The sequence below is a fragment of the Xylocopa sonorina genome, unplaced genomic scaffold (assembly GCF_050948175.1).
Source record: "Xylocopa sonorina isolate GNS202 unplaced genomic scaffold, iyXylSono1_principal scaffold0027, whole genome shotgun sequence".
Taxonomy (NCBI): domain Eukaryota; kingdom Metazoa; phylum Arthropoda; class Insecta; order Hymenoptera; family Apidae; genus Xylocopa; species Xylocopa sonorina.
The window spans coordinates 2,516,501-2,537,632 of record NW_027490098.1 but is presented as its reverse complement, the minus strand read 5'-3'; the positions used below and the strand labels follow the sequence as shown (position 1 = coordinate 2,537,632).

General features: G+C 37.9%; 3 protein-coding genes across 3 annotated transcripts; 1 reads left to right on the top strand and 2 right to left on the bottom strand.

Annotated features, from left to right (window-relative positions):
* Positions 1 to 2,549: 2,549 nt before the first annotated feature.
* On the bottom strand, positions 2,550 to 6,151 carry LOC143432101 (uncharacterized). Its single transcript, XM_076908909.1, has 4 exons — positions 6,140 to 6,151; positions 4,992 to 5,041; positions 4,528 to 4,860; positions 2,550 to 3,384 (listed from the first exon to the last, which is right to left on the bottom strand). Exons 1-4 carry the CDS (start codon positions 6,149 to 6,151, stop codon positions 2,661 to 2,663), a joined length of 1,119 nt encoding a protein of 372 aa, XP_076765024.1. The 3' UTR covers positions 2,550 to 2,660.
* A 7,500-nt stretch (positions 6,152 to 13,651) lies between these two features.
* LOC143432100 (uncharacterized) lies at positions 13,652 to 15,515 on the top strand. The gene is made up of 4 exons (XM_076908908.1): positions 13,652 to 13,713; positions 14,246 to 14,304; positions 14,987 to 15,210; positions 15,244 to 15,515. The coding sequence occupies exons 1-4, from the start codon at positions 13,699 to 13,701 to the stop codon at positions 15,438 to 15,440; spliced, it is 495 nt and encodes a 164-aa protein (XP_076765023.1). The 5' UTR covers positions 13,652 to 13,698; the 3' UTR covers positions 15,441 to 15,515.
* Positions 15,516 to 17,137: 1,622 nt separating this feature from the next.
* LOC143432105 (uncharacterized) lies at positions 17,138 to 20,180 on the bottom strand. Its single transcript, XM_076908912.1, has 4 exons — positions 20,163 to 20,180; positions 19,539 to 19,595; positions 17,967 to 18,034; positions 17,138 to 17,813 (listed from the first exon to the last, which is right to left on the bottom strand). The coding sequence occupies exons 1-4, from the start codon at positions 20,178 to 20,180 to the stop codon at positions 17,138 to 17,140; spliced, it is 819 nt and encodes a 272-aa protein (XP_076765027.1).
* Between the last annotated feature and the right edge of the window lie 952 nt (positions 20,181 to 21,132).

The following is a 21,132-nucleotide window of genomic DNA, read 5'->3' as shown; positions in this document are numbered from 1 at the left end:
ATGCAGCAATTTCACTGCGTTCGCGTCGAGTTTATTTAAACGAACGCTCGTCAAGAAGTTCTCGGCGACACTAATTGCGCGTTTTGTTTAATCATCGATTAGGCGAATGCACTTTCGTTGCAACGCGCCGATCTTTCCCATTCCATGTACATATAATAGAAAGAAGCATTTCGCTTTCCACGGAAAAGTGAAGCAATTGTGACAGCAAGGCCAAAAGATAAGCGAGCTAACATTTATTACAGTCTCTTCATACGCCTTGAAGAAATGTTCGTTTCCGTTTTGTACAAAGAAAGTGTGATTCGCGTTCAATGGATACCCTTTAGCCCTATTATCAGTTAAACATCGTGCATTTATTCTATGAAATATTTGTTTTTGTTAGGATTAGCTATAATTGGTTGGAAGGAACGAGCAGAAATGATTATTCCAGGTAACATTGTTGAACATTTTGTAATTATTATTATCATCTGCCAAGGAATACATGTTACAAATTACATTGTGGAAGGATTAAATTTTATTCTTCAAAAATTCTTTAAATGTTAGCTAATAAATTATTAAGAAATATTTCAAACAAAAATCGTCGATAATTAGAATATATTTAAAAAAATGAAGTTATAAATGCACAATTCAAGTACGATCCTCTGATCGTAAAACAGCTCGTTAAATATTGTATAATAGTACCATATAAGCCTTCAGATCGGACTAGCTCCACGTTAAAAGGTTACTTTCGTTTCCCTCTGCCCTTTTGTTATGAGACTGTTTGCAACAGTCGTATCAGTATGCACGTATAACCTGTTCCTGCTTCTTTCTTGCTGTTCTCCATTTCTCTTCGTACAGACTGGTTCACGCTGCGCGCCATAATGATCTCTCTCAGTAAGAAATCTAACGAGCTTTCGCTCCCTTAGGAAGACGTTATTTACCGCCTACGGGATACACATCAACGGGCCTTCCTGTTCTTAATCAGAATTTGATACTTCCTTTCATACCAAAAAAGATGACAATGCCATTGAACTCGAATTCCTTTCTTCCGTAATCTCATCTTTTCGTTCTTTTCTTAATCTATAAAACGTTTCGCATTTTACTCGTTTACACATAACGTACACATATCGAAAAATTATCGACTATTTATTTCACATTTCAGCAATTAAATACTAAAATTGTTAACTACACGTTTTTGATCGATAAATAATTTTTGAAATCCACTTTCTCCACGTGCTAGTTAACAGTTAATAATTTACGAATGTTATAGATAGGAAGGAACTTAGTATTCTAAATAAAAGATTCACTGTCCTCTATCATGTATAATAATCTCCCGCTTCTTTCTTTCCAAACTATGATCATCATAGTCTCCTGTCTGCAATGTCCCAAAACTAAGATTACAGTCTTCCTCTATCAATGTCTCTTTTCCCGAGACTGTGATCACAGTTTCCCGTTTGCAATGTGTTAAAAGTCGAATTAGATCGATCAGAAGGTTCATTGAGAAATATAAATATAAATTCAGATTCGATTGTTGCATCGAACGCATATTTTGCGATTCGACAGTGACGTGCATATAAACCTTGCCGCGCGGCTAATGGAGCGTCTTCTTAAGATCAAGTTAAAAGGAAGTCGAGAGGCAGCCTGGCTGAAAAGATCGAAAGAAGCTGCACACGATAGAGCGACTTTCACGACTTTCGAACGTTGAGTCGGTCATCGGACTACAAAGTGAAAGTAAACGGGAAAGATATGATCCTCGCGACCGTGGCATTCGGTTATTATTTTGTTCTTGTTTGAACCAGATCGCTGGACCCAAGCCCGTTCCGCGCGTTAAAAAATCATCCACGAAACGTCAAGGAAACGGTGGAATTTCAAAATACCGACCGCGTTACAAATTAAATGCTAACAGATGATCGACGAACAGATTTCGATATGTTCGATCATTTATTTGGCATTATGCTTTTTAATTATAATTTGTTGGTGTTAAACGATCGTTTAAAAAACGATTCACTCTTAAAAAAGAAAACGGTTTCGAAATTTATTTCCGTGTATCAAATACTTGTGTTACAATTCCAGTTATTTTTTTAAGAGAGTTCAATTATTAATTAATCGGCGACTTAATAGTATCGATTATAGACACTTAAATACTAAAAACTGCATTGTTTCGAATCTTATAAGAATAATTCTAGCCTCCATCGATACATGCCTACGATTAAAAGTTTGGAACTGGAACAACCAGTTCGATATGAAAAGTGAAGAATAACAGCTCACAGCTGCCGAGAAACTTTTCACAAAGAGAATAGTCTATTTCGCCTAACAACTCGTCACCAATTTAATTGACAAGGAACATCACTTTCACCGAAAGGTTGAGAAGCATATTAGCAACCGTGTGCTAATGACACCGCAACGATACAAATGCAAATACTCCATGGCATTGAAATTAATAACCTTCCTGTAAATACCCATCGTCAGTTAATTAACATTTTTTTGTCCAAATCTGTAGATAGTTTCCTAATGATTTGCAGAAAGTGGAGCGTTTACAAATTTTCTACCGAAGGTTTCCTCCATTTCTCCTTTCCTCGCAAGCGGCGTAAACTAATTGCACATGGGTCCGTACTCGCGTCCTCCATGCATGTCAGTGTGCCCATAAAAGCGCCTAAATTAACCACACCAAAACCGTTAGTCCCCTAACCACGAATCATCTGCCCAATTCCCGAAAACGCGACGTTTACCGGAACAGGAAACGTGTGGTAAGAAGTCTGCACAGGCATGGTTCTGAAATCGTGCGGGGGCTCCATGGTGTCCTCTTTAACGTCATAACCTTGCTTTGGTTGGGCGAAACTCACTGGCCAACTGGAAGAACCAAAGCTGGATGTTGGAGATGCGCCTGTCAAGTAACTGGCGGTCACCTGATGGTTCTGAAAGCCGTTGCTAAAAGTTGCCGTGTCTACCGCGTTTGAGAACTGCGGCCACGACTTGGTCATTTCCTGGAGCTTCTGCTGGTACTCGTCCAAGGCCACCATGTCTCTCAATATGATCCCCTCTTTACTGCCGCCAATACTAGCCGACGGAATCCCGGATGGTAACAGTACGCCATCTTGCGGCTGAGAGTCGATGCTCTTGTACAGTTCACTGGCTTTCTGCTGCAGATTAAGAAGCTGATCCTTCTTAGAGTCTCCAAACTTGACGGCGCTGTTCGTTGTTAAGCTTTTCTCGATGGACCTGGAGGAGTACAATTTCTTCTGGTCGTCCCATTCATTGTAGTTGAGAGCACTCTTTTGGTCGGGGAAGAGCGTTTCCGATTGCGATGGTTCGTAGTGTTCCGAAGATATATATTCGGAACCGGAAGAAGTGACGGCTGTGGGCGCGTATTCTGATACCACGTAGCTGTGTTCTTGCGAGCTTGACGGCCTGTTGTAGTTATGGTGATTAGAAAAGTTCATTTTGTAAACAGAAAGAGAGGGAATTAGGGGCTTTAGGACCCGTGTGTTCGACAGCCGCGCTGATACACCTTGAATTTTGGGAGCTTGCAATATTATGTCTAAAATGACTAAAACTCCACGGAGACCTTCCTCATGCTTTGCGATGGAGATCTTCTCTCGAACACTTTCGGTTCCCAACCTCGTGGATTTAAGGGACCGAAAGACAAGCAGAGTCCACAAAGTTTGACACCGTAACGAAAGCGGAGAGGAAATACCCGTCGCGAAAGTGACTAGTTGGCGGAGAACGGAAACGCCTACTGACTCGCTAAAAATTAAGGACTGAATGCACGAAGAGATAGCGTCAGATTTGAAAAGTCGGAAGTTGTGTAATGATCGGAGGAACGCTAGAGTCGAGTAATTATTAATTAGGAACTGTTTCTTTAACAAAAGTTTGTTTACTTTCTAATGCAAAAAGGTTAACATTTAAATGCATTTAATCGTGCTGCGAATGGATTAACGAGTTTAAGATTTGAATTTTTAATAAAGTACGAGGATAGAGTATTTAGCAATATTTCATGAAAATTGAATATTGCTGAAGTAGAATTGAGTAAGTGGAACGATAGATCGTTTGATCGACTCGGAAGGTCGCTCCGCAGTAGAATGTTCCGCTGGTAGTCAGACAAGGCTGCACTACGGGTATGTTACTGATCATTCTACTGACAATTCAAGTAAATTGCAAATGTCTCGACATTCGTTGATAAAAACCTATTTCAGACTTTAATGCAGCGGTTCTTACACTTTTAAAAATCCTTAATTAAATTTAAAATCCTACAATAAAGTGTCTAATATGTTATAATAATTTAGTCTGAACTGTTAAAATAAGTAAGTTACTGTAAAAATAAGATATATTTATTATATTTTTATATCTGGATACATATTTCGTTAGAAGACCATAAGGTGCAAATCTTTTAGGGCGCACATTTTCAAAACCACTGCTTTAATGTAATTTGTTTTACTCCGACATGTTATTTTTCATTATTCTTTAATTTAAACCGTCGTGCACAGAAAATTCCTCAAGTAATTTTCGAGCACAATTTTAATTCTTCAAATAATTTAAGAACAGTATTCTTACCTGTCACTACTAAGAGCAAAAGTACCCTTGATCTTGTCGTAAGGGACGTAACCCTTTCCGAAGGTAAGCGCGTGATTGATACCCTTTCCATGAGGAATTTTCACGTGGTTCACAAGTTCGTAGCCAAGATCGAAATCGTCTCCTCCGTGAGGGAAGTGCGGATTTCCGTGCACAGATTTCTTCGACTCATAATTCGTCGAGGGACTGTAATATTTACGATAATGAACCTCGCTGCCAGAGGGTGATTTTCTGTAACGCAACGGGCCAGACTGCCATGACGGTCCGTCGGCGATTCTCCTCGTTCGCTGTGGGATAACCAGCACCGCTTTGCCTCTGAGAAACAGAAATCGTGACCTTTGTTACGTGAAATTGTAGCCCGTTAAAGAAATTCGTAATTCCGCCCCCTAATTAGATAAAGTTTCAGTTTGACACGGTCAAATAACAAGATCCGTACTGATACTTACGCGTAGACGAGTAAAGGCTCGCTGATTGCCAACACCAGGACACAGAAGGCCTGTGAACATTGATAGCTAGTTACTCGAATGATAAAAAGTTTATATTACTGTGATATAAAATCGGTGCTTCTTGTAGTTGATTGATGTTTGAAGAAACGCGTATGGTTAGTCTAATGAATCTAATGCGTCGTAAACAAAAAAAGTAATAATCGTGTTCGATCGTGTGATGAACAAGTCACGGATAATGGAGCATGTAATAAGAATGTTGTCGGTTCAATGCGAGGGTCAGGAAGTAAGCGCAAACAATATTTGAGCCGTTTACTTTGAAAGTGGTGCAAATCCATGTTTTTTTCTTTTCACTATGAATTGTTTACAGACAAAGCGATCGTATTAAGTTTTATCTATAATTATTGTTATCTTCAAATTTTTTTTAATGAACTTGTCCTACTTTCAAAATAGACTGCTCATTTATTGTTTGTTGCAAATTAATAATCACTTTGAAATGCTCCGATATTTCCGTACCTTAAAATGTGTACAATACATATACTCGACAAATTAAATCCATTTCCAATTTGAACACTTAGAAATTACAAATCAAGATATAATAATAATTAAAGATCTGCAAAAACTTCTTTCGACGCAATTCGAATATTCTATCGCTTAAAAATAGCAAAAAAATTTCATATGCCATTTCATCTTATATCAAATTAGTTACTTCCAATTTAACCCTTCCGTTGCAGCTAGTTCACGGCCTCCGAATTTACAACTATTATAAATAAAACATACAGTTTTAAGTAATTATTATATGAAACTACAATTGTCAGTAATTTAACTGGGACTTATAATTAGCTAAATTTTTTAAACAGGACAATGCTCGGATTTTGCAATTATAATATTATAAATAAAAACATTTAGGATAATTATTACATATATATCTCTCGAAGATTGTTATTATAAACAAAGCGTTTACGATATAATAATTATATCAGTAAAACTATAATTTTCGGCAATTTAACTGAGAACGGTGAATTCATAGGAAATCGGCGCTTGTAAACACAACCCGTCGCATGTACATTGATCATAATCGATTCTCGTAACGAAAAAGTTAAACAGTGCCAAAACCCTTCCTAATACGCTAAGAACCAGATTTTACTTACCGAACACCGCATGTTGCGAATCTCTCACAGAGAAGAACCTTTCACAAACGAAAAGCTTCGTTAACAGTAGTATCGAACCCCAGTAAATTGTAATGGCCAGAGTACACAGCGCGAGGTGGCCGTGTTGTGCTTTACTTTATGTTTATTTCTTTATCTTCAGAACTGGAGCCGAGCACCCAGATGCGTTTATGCTCCAGCTGGTAGAGACAAATTGCGAGAGACTCGTGCAGGCTTGTTCTCTTTTATACAAGATAAAAAGAGCATAATCACTGGTGGACGAGCGGTCGCCTCCCACCGGCCGGCTACGGCCCTGGAAAGAGATCGCCCGACCGCCAGGAACCTACGCGACGATGGGAACGGATTGGCGGCTTGGCTTAGCGTGTCGATACGAAACGGACATTTTCGTTTTCGGGGAAATCAACGCTTTCTTCTTCTAGGCGTTCACTTAAACGGACCACACTCGCCGCGTGTGAACAGCGCCTGCACGAGGCTGACGCATGCGACCGCGCCTCGTCGACGTTGTGCTTTCCAAAATGCAAACAACAAGAACGACGCTGCTCGTTCTGGATATATGAAAGTGAGATGCGTCGAGCGAATACAGACTAGATCATATTTAGATGGTCGTCGTGCGGGATGCGTGGATGGAACGACGTGGGAATATTTCTGTGATTGGAGACGATGCTTGGTGTGTGTGTGCGTGCGTGCGTGCGTGCGTGCATGCGTGCGTGCGTGTGCGTGTGTGTGTGTGTGTGTGTGTGTGTGTGTGTATTTGATAGGCTTTCGAGTGGAACTAGCTGTCTTGTATTTTGAATTCTGGGTATCTAGTAGCCTTGTACTTAGCATTATGAATTCCAACTAGCCTTATCTTCCGAATAATGCGTTACACAAGATCGATGTAATTAGCTTGGGTGTTTTTAAATATACTCGGCTCAATTGAACAGTTTTATGAATTTTTTCGAAATAATAATTCTACACGAATGGAAGGAAATTTTGTTAGTTATGGAATAGGAACTTTGATGAAAACAAACAGAAAAATTCGAGTCAAGTGGTTCGAATCAACTCGAATTTCAATTCCCAGGCCACGTCCCCGATCCACTTTTCGACATTCCTATCGCGTTTCAAACAGAAAACGTTCACTCTCTTATTCCATCGAAGTAGTTCATCCTTGCGTTACCCGAAATGACAAAGCAAAAAGGAACTTTACACGTTCGAAGATCATCGAACGATGAATGCCTGTCGTCTATTCCCTGGCGCGCGATGGATGTAATATCATCGCTCGTTTGTATCTGTCCCTTCTTACAGCAAGACTTGCAATCTAGCTTCGATTAACCCATTTACGCGATGGAATTTCTTATGCGAGCGGCTGAGAGAAGAAAACGTTTCTTTGGTCGTTCACTCCTTAAAATTTACGCGATTTTCAAGGTGCACTTGTAATGAGATAAAAAACAAATGATGAAAGCTATCGCGTTAAAAGTTCGATTGGATCGTTTATGTCGATAAATTATTTAGAACAAAATGTTCCAAAAAAATTTATTACCATAAACCATTTTATGCCTGAGAATCGAAAAAGAGGAGAAAAAACCTTGCAAAATCATTCCCTAATAAGCTAAACATTTCAGAGAGAGAGAGAGAGAGAGAGAGAGAGAGAGAGAGTGCCTTATTTGTCAGAAAAATCTCTGAAATCGCTTTTCCATAATACACACACACACCGTAGACATAATCTTCCACTGTCTTGAACTTGAATGGTTCCAAATGGTTATACCTCTCACCCCCATCTTGATTTATTTATTGTTCATGTCTAAATAATTCTTAGTTTAGTTCAGTTCAGTTTAGAGCAGCAAGAACTTTTTGAGACCATGGTACGTGCAGTTTCCCGGTCCTTATAATTCAGCTTTCTCTGCTTTATCGTGCTAACAGACTTTTTGGTTGATTTATTTATATACTTTTCGTTGCCACTTTCGTTGCTCCCAACGACTTAGTTAAAAGTTGTAGATTTTCGAACTTTTCGAACTGTGCACAAAATCATTTGAAACATAGAAGCGTAGTTAGCATCATAGAACACCAAAAACTTAAATTCACTTGGAACGTAGAATAGTTTGAGTCGTCTGGAAATATAAAATCGTATAGATACTAGTATTGTATTGCAGATGGAATATGAAACCAAATACTTAGTCTCCAAGACCTAATTTGGAGTGGTCCTTCGGCATAGTTTGAAATTGCAAAGCTCGAAATATCGCAACATGAAAATAACAGATCAACCGATTCATTTCTGCCGAGATAACTACAAGATATCTCGTACTAAACGTCTGTAGTAAAACAGTTAGCTACGACTTGGTCGCGATTCATCACAAAATCCTAAATAAATTACCTGGCAGTGAATGGGTTAACGAGAGATCGAAAATAAAGGTCTTCGAGGCCCATCATGTCGCTTTCTACTGTCCACGACGGCCGATGGAGTCGCTAAGGTCGTTAAAAATGCAATAAAACTGGCGAGCAAGTTTAAACAGTTAACCGTGACTCAGAGAAGGAACTTCCTAGTTTCACGGCGCAGCAGCCTGTTATTAGTCAGATGTTTCGCGGGAGACTTGGTGTAATTGTCGTTTATTATGCCAAGAAAAATGGAAACGGAGAAAGGAAGCTCTGAGGCAAATTTCCGGGGAATTTCAACAAGCTGTTCTTATTACATTATTGTAAATTCTTGCTCCTTCGGTCAATTTTATATCGAAATCCACTTTCTCGAATAATCCATTTGACCAGCTGGTTTTTCGCCTTCGAAAGTACAACAAAAGAACGAGCTGCACTGTCCTTTAATTAATCATTCAGTGAACTAATGTCTGTCGTCTCGATTTACAGGTGCCATTAATTTATAAACGAAAAACCAATAAATCGTAAATTTTAACGAAAGAAAAAGGAAGAAAAATTTTCATTATCATCGGTTAATTATTTTGGCTGTGATCCAAATCAGTTCGTAGATCTGCCTCATACCAATTCAACGTACCACCGTACTTCTTTCCCCGGCATTAATTATCATCATTATTTATCATTATTCTGTTCATAAATCCATAAATTGCACTTCTCACTTTCTCTACTTTTTTCTATGATTCTAAAAGGTGTTTCAAACGAATAATTATAAGACAATAAATCATCGATATAACAAATTCTAAATAAGAATAAACAATATTTTAAACTAAAATATATGATATAATCAATTAATTATATATAATATAATATCATACAATCTATAAACTCTCTACTTTATATATACATATATATTAAACATATTATTAGAGAATATGTATTATAAAAATTAAAATTTAGAGAAGGATACGCTCTGTCTAAATTAAAAAATAGTCACGAACCTCACCTGTTCGGTGATTGTCTTTTTCAGGGGCCCTTGGCAACGTTTTCGTGAAATTACCTTCTCCAAAAAGGGTATCAAGGTAAAGGTCTACGCGCGCAGATATAAGAATACTAGACCACCTAAAAACAGCCGAGTCGTTTAGAATTTTCTTTCGAGATACATACATAGATTCTCGTAATAAAGTTCCAGTGGAGATTTTATAAATTCATTCTTACGAATTCTCTACATAGTAATAGTTTTTTACAAATTAAAATGATCTTTCAATTATTTTCACGCTTACATTACTTAATTATCGCTGCATTTAATTTGAAAAGAAAAAGACATTGAATAATTTTATTGCGGCTGGTCCTAGTGTTAATTATAATAACATATAATTCAGTTTAAATTTTCCAAGTTCTTTTCAGGATTCTGAATTGTATAATTATTTAAGCTATAGTTTAAGTTGAGTTAAGTTTAGAAAATTGGTGTGTAAACAACCGTTAATATATTTTGAATCTGCATTAAATTTCCCATCTAACGATGTTCACAGTAAAACATGATTAAGGGATACTCATAAACTTTTCCTCCATCAAAGTCTACTACAAACACGGATTTTTTTCTAACGTCTTCCTTTTGTACCCTATTTTCAATAGTAATTTAATAGAGAAAGTGTCTGTCGTCCAATAAACTTCACACTGCAGCTCTAATTGGTCATACAAAGAAAACTACTCACCAAACACTCTTAATAGTTTTGTTACTCTTTCAAATAGCCCGGAACAACGATGGGGCAATTTCTCCATCGTCACCCTTCGTCCTATGTAAAATAAAGTGAAAAATAAGAGTGAATGCCTTTCACTCATGGTTTGTTCAAATCAGCCTATCGACTGATTTTAACTTCTGACGCACTACAAACATGGATTTCAGATGTGAAATTAGCTCGAACGAAGATGAATTTAATTTTGAACTATTAAAAAATGAGAGTAACGGAATAATAGCGAATCCGAAAGTGATGCCCTAATAATTCTCTAGTAGGAGACTCTAATAACTCAAAATAGACACCTAGCGGAACACCAGTAGAAAATAAAATCCTTTCCCAACGAAAGAAAGATAACAATATATAAGATAATATATTCAAATGTAACATTTTTGTAAATTAATTTGTATATAAAATCATTTTCTAACTACTGATAAAAGTCGTCAAGCGCGAAGGGTCGAAATGGAATTCCTTGAGTAGAGAGTTCACAGTCACTGTCACTGTCACGGTCCCGCGGTCCGTAACTCTCTTTTCACGCTGCCTTCCTCTGGAATGCACACAACGCAAGCGCAATTGTAACGTTTTACGAGGCGATTGGTTTTCCTTTCTCCTATCGTCTAACGACCATGCCCCGAGATCTTGGAACGGATCGACTTACGACCATGGTTTAACGCGTCCATCTTTCATTCTTGTCTCGAAGATCGAACGATTCGGTTTCGCAAAAGGGTACATTTCAGCGCGACTTGGTGAAACAGCATCTTCAGTCGAAGAAACAGATGCGTTTTCACAATGATTTTGCGATCCACTGACTTTCAAGCTTAGACGTACATTACTTTATCTCGTACATTTCTTATTCTCTGTACGTTTTTCCATACAATTGTGTGTACGAAAAATATAAAAAAATATGTAGTGACAGTAAAAATATAAAAAAGAAAAATGTAAGGAAATGAACGGAAGTAACTGTAGAAAAACAGAATATGGAAATTAAAAAGAAATGGAAAATATCTATTTTACATCTAAATATGCACTTTACGGCTAACAATAAAATATAAAAGATAAAACAGCGAATCTTTATTTTAATAATAATTAATTACTCTCTAATCATTCAGTAAGTAATATGGAAAAAATATAGAATTGGATTTCTTTAAGACTCTTCTGCCTTCGTCACTCTACTCATTGTTACTCAATACGTCACCAGATCATCATCAATAAATATAATACATAGTTGAATTCGGTATCCAAACCAAGTAACAGCGCAAGCCGAAGCTAAGGACGTGACACTCCCCGTTCGAACTTGAGTTTAAGATCAAGTTCAGAACGGATCGTAACCGTAACAGGGCCACAGTATGCACGTAACATTCGAAAGGCGTCACCCAGTCTCTGTTCGCTAATTTACAATGTCACGATTCGCTTCTGCTGGCAACTCGACCAGCTAGAATGTGTAACATTCTTCCATGCAACATAGAAGCGAATGGAAGTAATTTCCGTTAGCATTCGTCTAGTTTAGTAGACGTTTAGACTTTCCTCAAAATCCATTCTCCCTGTTTCATTCAGCACAGACAGTTTACAAAACTGGTAATTGTCCAACAACAGGTGTTATGCAAATGTTTGGAAAGTGTCCTCGGAACGAAACATCGAGTTATACGATAATTAAGTCGTCAAGCAAGGATTGCTCGTTATGCGTTCTCGTGATATATTGGAATTTTTTCGAATGAAATTGGTACATCGATGGTGATGCGTGATTGTCGAGTGTTAGTCGAGAAATTTCGAAATCGTGGTTGATACAATTAATGCGCAATTACCATTTTTTAATTACTACTGATCCTAGATTTAGATTTGAATTTACGTAGAAGATAATAACGATTTTTAGTTGACTTCGCGGTGCAAGTTCATGCGACTTATCGACAAGAGAAACCCGATGGTAGCCGTAACTCGTAAGCTGAAATTACTGTCTGTAATTACATTATGACAGCGCTGACTTCGTTCGCCGACCCGACTCGCATTCCGTCGGTGGTATGAGATCGATGAATGCATTTCACTTCGACATTAAGTTGTTCTGCATCATACAAAGCAATCCTGAATAATTAGTGGGTTTGATCTAAGACTGAATATCTTTTCTATCCAATAGAGAATTAGAAATTAAAAAGTTTGAGGATCTTTCGTGAATTTTGATAGAAAGATTGAACCAATACTTTCCTGGAACATAACATCTTGAAATTCTTGAAAATGAGATTAGGATCGATACAGTCCTTCGAACCTTGACTTCGAACCGCATTCCACACCTCGCATAAATCTTAAATAAGATACGTTTCCAAGATCAATTTGTTAACGAAACACTATGAAAACAAGGACAAGAAAATAAGGCCGGTAAATAAAAGGAACAAAAAAAAAGAAACAAATTCATAGTTAGTTTCATAAATATAAATTATGATAAAGTTCCAAAGCTATATTTAACTTCCGACGCTCACAAGAATAGCATAACAACAATAACGCAAAATTCTCTACTGATGAATCATGTGGCTAGAGCACCAAGGGATTGCCACACCCGTACCGTCATCTCAGATCGAGACCACGGCCTCTGGGAAAAGAGAATATTGATTAAAATTCTATGTATAAATTTCTATGCTACTATTTTGTTCATTTGCGTTAAATGTTATTGGCAATTTCATTTTTATGGTACAAGATGTGCGTGCGTGGAACTATACTTTGAAGTAAATTTCTAATACATTATAAGTAGTAGCAAGTATTTACCAAAGATAATTGACAAATAATTCGGAATTCAAAGTGCTGATGAAGAAAAAAAGGAAATGCTTCCAAGCGATCAGGTGCATAGTCCTCCATAGAAGAATCGCATTCACTGCACGCGATCGCCTCCCTGTAAAAACCGACACGCATTCGCTCTCCTCGTTCCCAGACGCGAGAAACGAGTGAAACGCCGGCGAGAGCACCCACCTCGTATTACGACGTTGATCTTGATCTTGGCCGTTCACCCGGCCAAGTCAAGCTTTCATTAAAAAGACTACGGAACGTAGTCTCGCGATGGTGGCAATGGGACGCGCGGGGGCTGGATCGGAACAGATCTGGCCTCTCCGTGCAAAAAAAAAAAGAGGAAAACAAGCAAAACGACGGATCGAGGTGAAGGGTAGCAGCGCCTACGGTGGAGGGGCTGCTTCTCCACTTTTTGCCACGTATTCTCCGTTAACTCTCCGACTCCTTTCACGCGCGCTCGGCTTACGACTGCTAAAGATTCCCTTTCATTCTTATCCGAGTCGAATCACGTACGTGTATAAAAGCACCGGTCGTCTGCAGAACCGACAGCAGATCAAAACCGCGGCTTAAACCACCAACTGTATCGTGAACAAGGAACCGGCAGCCGGTCTCCACCGTTCTTCAGTTCTTCTGCGTTTGCTAGCGTTGGTTTCACGCTCGGTTTAAAACGGAACGGGCTTTCGAGGGCGCAACACGATGACCAAAATCGCGGTAAGTTTACTCGCGGGACAGAATTTTAACGCGTTACCTCCCGCCATTATTTCAAAGACAACTTCGTATAATTGCAGACAAATCGCTTTCCCATTAAATTCTTTCTGGCTTGTAATAGAACAATTTCTATTAGTAAATTAATAATTATTAGTATCATTGACAAATCTGTCTCAGTGAAATGTTTCTGAACAAATACATGTATACTCGTTTACACTTGCGGCCACGAATTATTTATTACTGGAAAGAAAATCTTTATTTTTGTTCCGTGATAACAAGGAAATTGACAAGAAAGGTCCACACAATTGTCGAATAAAATCAATGCGACGACAACGCTTACAAAAAATAAAATTTACAAAATTTAGATACACCAAGTATTTATTATGAGGACGCCATTACATGGGGACCAAAGGATCAATACACGAAAATGCGCTTTAGAAAGACACAATCTAAACTTATTCAAATATCTCTTCGAGCGAAAGTTTTACTATCAAGCGTTTAAATCTATGCATTCTGATTAGTTAATCTTTTTCAGGCCGTCTTTGTGGTTGTCGCGGTAGTCAGCTTGGCTTCAGCGGGGCATCATGGCGGACAGTAAGTTACATTTTTCCACAACCAATATTCGAACTCTAAATGAAACAGTCTGTAGCCACGCGGAAGCAATTGTTCAATTATAAATCGATAGAACACGCTCAACGAACCGCAACTGAATCCACTTGTTACACTTTCACCATGAGTTCCCGCTTGTCGGTACTCAGTTTTTCTCGAGAGCCATCAAGAGCAAGGATAAACAAGACCAGTTGCTCGACTTGGTTTCTTCCTGTCCGATGACCTAGGAAATCGAAGGTTTCTGTGTGCACAATCATTGAAATTAACGATTATTTTAACAAGTATGGATTTATTCCTGACTGAAACGATCAACTATTTAAGAGGACATCAAAATTGATTGAACTTATTCTTCATTTCTCGAAACTTCTTTAGAAACGCATGTTGCCCCAAAATTTCCTATTGAAATGGACATTTTTGAAACGGTTGACACATACGAAATATTTTTATTACGTTATCGATCATAGTACAATGATTGATCACTGCCAGGCAAGGGTTTCTTCAAACTCGCAAATATCATTTCCCACGACCACAAAATAATCTCGAAGACCACCGCTAAGCCAAACAAGAAACTATATTCTACACTTTCTACGATTTTTATAAGAACAGCAAAACAGCGAAACTAAAAACAGTTGAAGACGATCTTTAACCATCCGATAAATCATTCCAGCGACCACGTGGTAATTCACGTGCCCTACAAGATCAAGACCATCCACCACACGCACACGATCACCAAACATATCCACCACGGTGGCGGAGGTGGCGATAAGTACGAAGTGTTGGGCTACACCGTCGGCCATCCGATAGATTTGGGTGGTCACGGTGGTGGCTTTGGAGGCGGTGATTTAGGAGGTGGCGGCCACGAGCTTGGCGGAGGTCACGACTTTGGCGGTGGTGGTCACATCGAATACAGCGGTGGTGGCGGAGGCGGTGGCGGTGGTGGCCACATCGAATATAGCGGCGGTGGCGGAGGCGGTGGCGGCAGTAGCCACATCGAATATGGCGGTGGTGACATCGGTGGAGGCTACGGTGCCGGTGGCCACGGACTCGAACTTGGAGGAGGCGGTATCAGCGGCGGCGGAGGATTCGGTGCCGGTGGTCATGAAGATTGGGGCGGCCATTAACGATCAGATCGCACCAGTTGGGAGGAATACGGTAGCTTTCTTCGGGAAAGGTCGACTGGTTGCTCGAAGCGCGTTTTTTACTCGAATTTTTCGTTTATTATTGCATTTTGTCCTGGTTTAATCCTAGCCTCGAGTCGAATATGAAAAGAGTTTCTATGTTAACGGACTCGAGCCACCGCGTTTCAAGGGACCAAGAATCACTCCCCAAGCACACGACACTTTTGCACGGTTTGCGTTTAACCGTCCGAGTGCCAGACGACGCGATCGTTCTCCATCTTCTCACTACTTAAAAGTACCAACTACTTGATAAGAAGAGCCAAATTGACTGCACGTATTTAAACATAGCACAGCAACGATTACGCAAGATTCTCTACTGGTAAATAGATAAACAGTTGAGACGTAGCAGTTCAGAAGCGCTATCACTCTGCAATGGCACTTTTCGGTTGAATATCTTCAAAAGTCCGTAGCACTCGGTTAAGAAACGGTTAAGAAAGATCACGTTAAAGTGATTAGTTTCTTCACTGTTTTATACAATATTTCATCTATTGACTGGTGTTTCCAGGGGAGTGTTGATCGGCTTCGTAGCCCTGCCTCTTACCTCTCGTCCTAGTCTCTCATCGATCTATTGTACTATTCTTGTAAATATTGTTATACGTTTATTTGTTTTTTTTTGTAATGTTACACTTTGTTGCCTGTATATTGTTCACTGCAACTCGAATAGTCCTTGTATAACTACATCGCGAGAAAGTTGAATAAATTGCGTGTGTACCTGAAAACTCACCCCGATCACTCTCACTTTGTATTAGATCTACTGTAAAAAATAGAACATTTTTTATCCATTCAATAGTAATCTTATTTTCATCGTTACTTGTGACCTTTCGTCAGCGCAATAGCAATTTGTGAAAAATATTTTGTGCTTAGAGGCGAAGAACTCGAGTAGTGTTTTGGCTGACATTTGCTTGCTTCAGTTTTGAATGTTCTTTTCCCCAAAAAATTTCGCAAGAAAAGAAACAAGTGACAATTGAAGGTTGCTAGATCTGGGGAATATGGCGGATGCGACAGAATTTTCCAGCCTAGCTCGGAACTCATATAAAATACAGTGTCAATTTGTATAAAGTGAATTTTATCGATAGCCATATTTACACGATCGCGTCTCACTTCTTAATTGTACGAGACGTTTGCGTTTCCGCTAATTTAAACGAACACATCTGTACAAACGCAATGATAAAGAGAGATAGTCATATTATGTCTCAAATGATCACTCGCGTTTAAAGCTATTGAAACTTGAATTGATTTATCGGACAGAATTTTCCGGTATTGTACCTAATATTATAGTATTGCCGGTTGAAATTTACCTTTTTGCAAAACAAATTTACCCTTTTGCAAACCAAGCACTTCTACTTAAATATTTAGGAAAAGAAAACAAGAGAGTTCTTCTGGATTATTTATAATAATCCAATAACTTTGTCATATCAAGAAGAAAACATACATTTAGTGTTCTTTTAAATAAAATGTTTAAGTAGAAATACCTGATTTGCAAAAGGATGAATTTCATTTGGAAAAGTATCAATTTAATTTGCAAAACAATGAATTAAAAGTACCAATACTGTACTTTTCTCTAAATTACAAAAACAGTAAATTCAAACGATATATACAAAACTATACACTTCACGAACAATTACTCGACGCTTTAAACTCTACGAATCCTCGTACATCTTCGACCATGTTCTTCGACGTTTGTCTCTAGTATTCTCGTAATCTACATCGTCCAACAAATACCTTCCAGCATCGGTTTTCGTTTCAAAATTCTCCTTAAACCCTCCACTCTCGACCTCACCCTCTTCTTCGTGATGATCGTGAAACTTATGCATTTGGTCCGCTCGAATGTGTCCACTTTCCGTTTCCAAACCCTTTCTATACCCCTCTTCGTAGTTATAAGAGATATTTTCTGTATTAGGAGGTAAATTTTTCACGTTCCCTTGAACCACATAAGAGAATCCTCTCTGTTTATGATTCTTCTGCTCCAAATTATTATCCTCAACGTAAGATGGCGGCTGATAAGAATCTTTATGATAGTCGTACTTGGGAAAATGTTTATCTCGACGTTTCTTCTCGTTTTCGAGTTGATCTTTTGCGTGCTGTTTCTTCTTCTGATCTATGCGATGGTCTTCGTGGTCGAGTTCAGACTCGATGTCATCCTTGTACTTATAATCGCGATGGCGGCCGTAACTCCAAGAACTCCAATTCGAGTGGTGCACGGATTTCGATTGGGTTTTAGGCATCTTCAAAGTTGGCTTGTGAAGGTGAACGAGAACAAGCCGCGTGTGAACGTGGTGGTTGAGTACATCCGGCACCAATATCTTGAAATGCACGCTGAAAACGAGCGAAAGGAAGTGAGCGCAACTGTTGCAAGCGAAAAAGAGAGTACGACGTTCGCTAATCGACATTCGTTTTCGTTAGAGAAAGCGTGACACATTGAACGCTTCAAGCTCTCGATGAACGTTTCAGACTGAATTATTTACTTACTGCTTTGAAGACGCTCCGTAGATCGCGATTTGATTCAGGAGAAAAAAGTACAAATAGTTGAAGACTTCCTGGGAAATGAGAAGATGTTAAACTGGTAACACTGTTACGTCAATTATCTTTCACATGAAACGATATTTAATATTTTTGTTTGGCAAAGGCAATGCTCAAGATTTATTATTTTTTCCATTGAAATATTGGCAGTTTAAAATCACCTTTTTGCAAAAGAGTCAACTATTTCTGCTTAAATATTTTATCTAAAAAATAAAAAAAAATAATAAAAAAGAACGACACGGGGGAGGGTGGAGAAGGTTAAGGTAATAAGAAACAAAAACTTCATTCAAAATAGTACAGATATTTATTTAAAAACAATAACAACCCGCTCTTTTTAAGTCACCAGTAGCTGCTATAACAGAACCAGAATACGTACAAGTTATGTACGTATATATAAATTATATTTACAGACAATTTTCATACATGCATACTGTTAATTATATAATTATGACTACATAATATATTCTGACTTTAACGAACTGGTAATTACTTTTAAATAAATATCTGTATCTGCTTTTTGAATGAGATTTTTTATATTTTACTACATAGTTTACATTTGATGTTTTCTAAAATAAAGTATTTAAGTAGAAGTGCGTGATTTACAAAAGGATGAATTTAAAATGCAAATACTGTACCATAATTTCCAACGCAAGAATGACAAGCAAGAAACTCCAAGGTTCGCGGTTCAATGTCGTTTAACGTCGTCGAGGATGCTTCTCCTTTATATTCCACTCTTTAGTCACGAGTGCTGTTAAGCTGCGAAATTGCACGCGAAATTTTACGGACCATCAAGCACTTTCGCCGCTCCGATGAGATACGCTTCATCTGCCAATCCATTTCGAGTGCCATGTCGTTAAAAAACGCGGCAATGTGATCGTGGAAGTTCATTGCCACGCGGAAATTGGGTCTTACCGTCCGTGGCCATACGCGCTTGAAATCATATTGCGATTGTTTCGACAGTTTTTGCTATTTGAAATCGCAATTTACATTATTTGGATACTTTTTCATTATCTTTGGGGATAGAAACTTTTGAAAGTTTCGGAAATAGTTTTTTGTGATTACAGTTGTGTGTCTCACATTTTTTCTACCTTTTAGCGTCGAAAGTAACGTAATGAGCTTGGCAAATAAATATATTGATTAATAATCAATGTAGAGAAGGGGATAGAGTTTTATTATTATTTTAAATAAATCTTTTATACATAGAATATTGCTTCAACGTCAATACTGCTTGAATCTATTGGTTACTCGCTGGGTTGTAATTTACATTTGTTCCTTATTGTCTAACTAATTATCATACTCTAAATCTATCTCTAATAAACTTCTAACTTTCAACTATCTTTTTTCTCGTCTTCATGATAATGCGGTAGAACTTTGTAAACCGTATGCGTGTGTTTCACATTCCGTACTTGATAGGGAATATGCACGATAACCTTTTTTCTGTAACAGAAAATTATAATACAATTCCTGTCCTCGAAATAATAATAATAACGCTAATTAAATATATTAAATGGTTCCAAATACTGACGACTCTGCAAATCGCTGCAGCAACGCAAACAACGCCAGTGCGGCGAATGCATACTGAAACAGAGAATAGTAAATTGAACACTAGAATCACATTACGTTTTACAACGATATTCTATTATTAACTTATTCGTAATACAAAAATTTTTGATCTTATTCATTCTAAGTGGATGGCAGTAAATCAAACACTAGAAATTAATTTTTACAATAATTTCCTATTATTAACACAGAGAAATAAAAAGGGAAATAAACAGAACGTACTATTAATACACATCAACGGTTCTTCGATAATTAAACTGAATGACATATTGCTGCATTAACGGCTACTAAATATTGAATTTAGAAAAGGCATCGGACAACAAGTTGTTTAATTAATCATAGTAGTATTTGGTACCAAAAATTTTGTTCTCATTCTAAATGAATGACGACAAAATCTCTTCGTTTCTTCTTAGTCCTTCAGAACACACACTTTGAAAATCAGAGAGCATCTGCGCATGACCACGATGAATCTAACGTATATATACATGCAACTGAAATTATCGAGACGAAATTGTTTCCATAAATTGTTCCGAGAAACCCCTCTCAACGTACAGAAATTCCAACACGTGTATCTTACCTTCTCACCTTTCTACTTTTCACCATATGGGCCGTCACCATGCGAGCGCACGACCAGATCTTCTAACATTTCGAACAATAGACTTTTACACGGGATTCGCGCCACGAACTTTTCTTTTAGATTCTCGTACGCGCGTTTTACCAGCTGGAATCGGCTTTAAACCGAGTGTTAAGATCCGTGTACCATATATTGTAAACAGGCTCGCATTTCACTTTATCGCTATCTCGAAACGAATTATAATAAATTGAATACTGAATCAATTTGTTAATCATTCTGCAATTAACACATGGAGAACTAAGGGAATTTTATTAAGGGAAATTTATGATAGAACTGTGTCCGATCAGGGAAGTAATGAATGTCTCAATTAGTTCGATGTCGAATTTATTAAAACGCGGTATTAATCAACACGAATAAGAAACACTTTTTCTTCGCATTTCTCCGCGTTTCTCCGCGACATTTTCCATTCCACAATGTTTGTTAACTGAACGTGCAATTCGAGTGTCGAACTAAATTAAATATGAAACCTACGAATAGAGTCACGAACTCTCCTATCTATTGTACTTATTATGCTTGTAAATGAATCGATAATTGAGAAATTTTAGAATTAGCTCGGAAAATGCTTGGAAAAATGGACGAAATGGAAAACCTAAACCAGGCAAGAAAATATTCATGAATATATTCATATGACACGCGTGTGATAAACATAATATGATAAAAGAAGAATCGGTTAATCCGCGCAAACCTCCATAATTTTTCGACGCTTTTACGAAAGTACTTCTATTATTCTCGAATCGTTGACAATTTTTCTTTTGATTTTCGCATCTAATAACTTTACTATATCTCTGTAATTTCTCATCGGATTACAATGATATTTATATTGTACGAAACCTTATGATTGCGCCAAAATAATTCGAAATCATATGAAAGAAAGTGACTTTGTCCTTCGAACATAACCAAATTTACTTTGGTCATAAAATA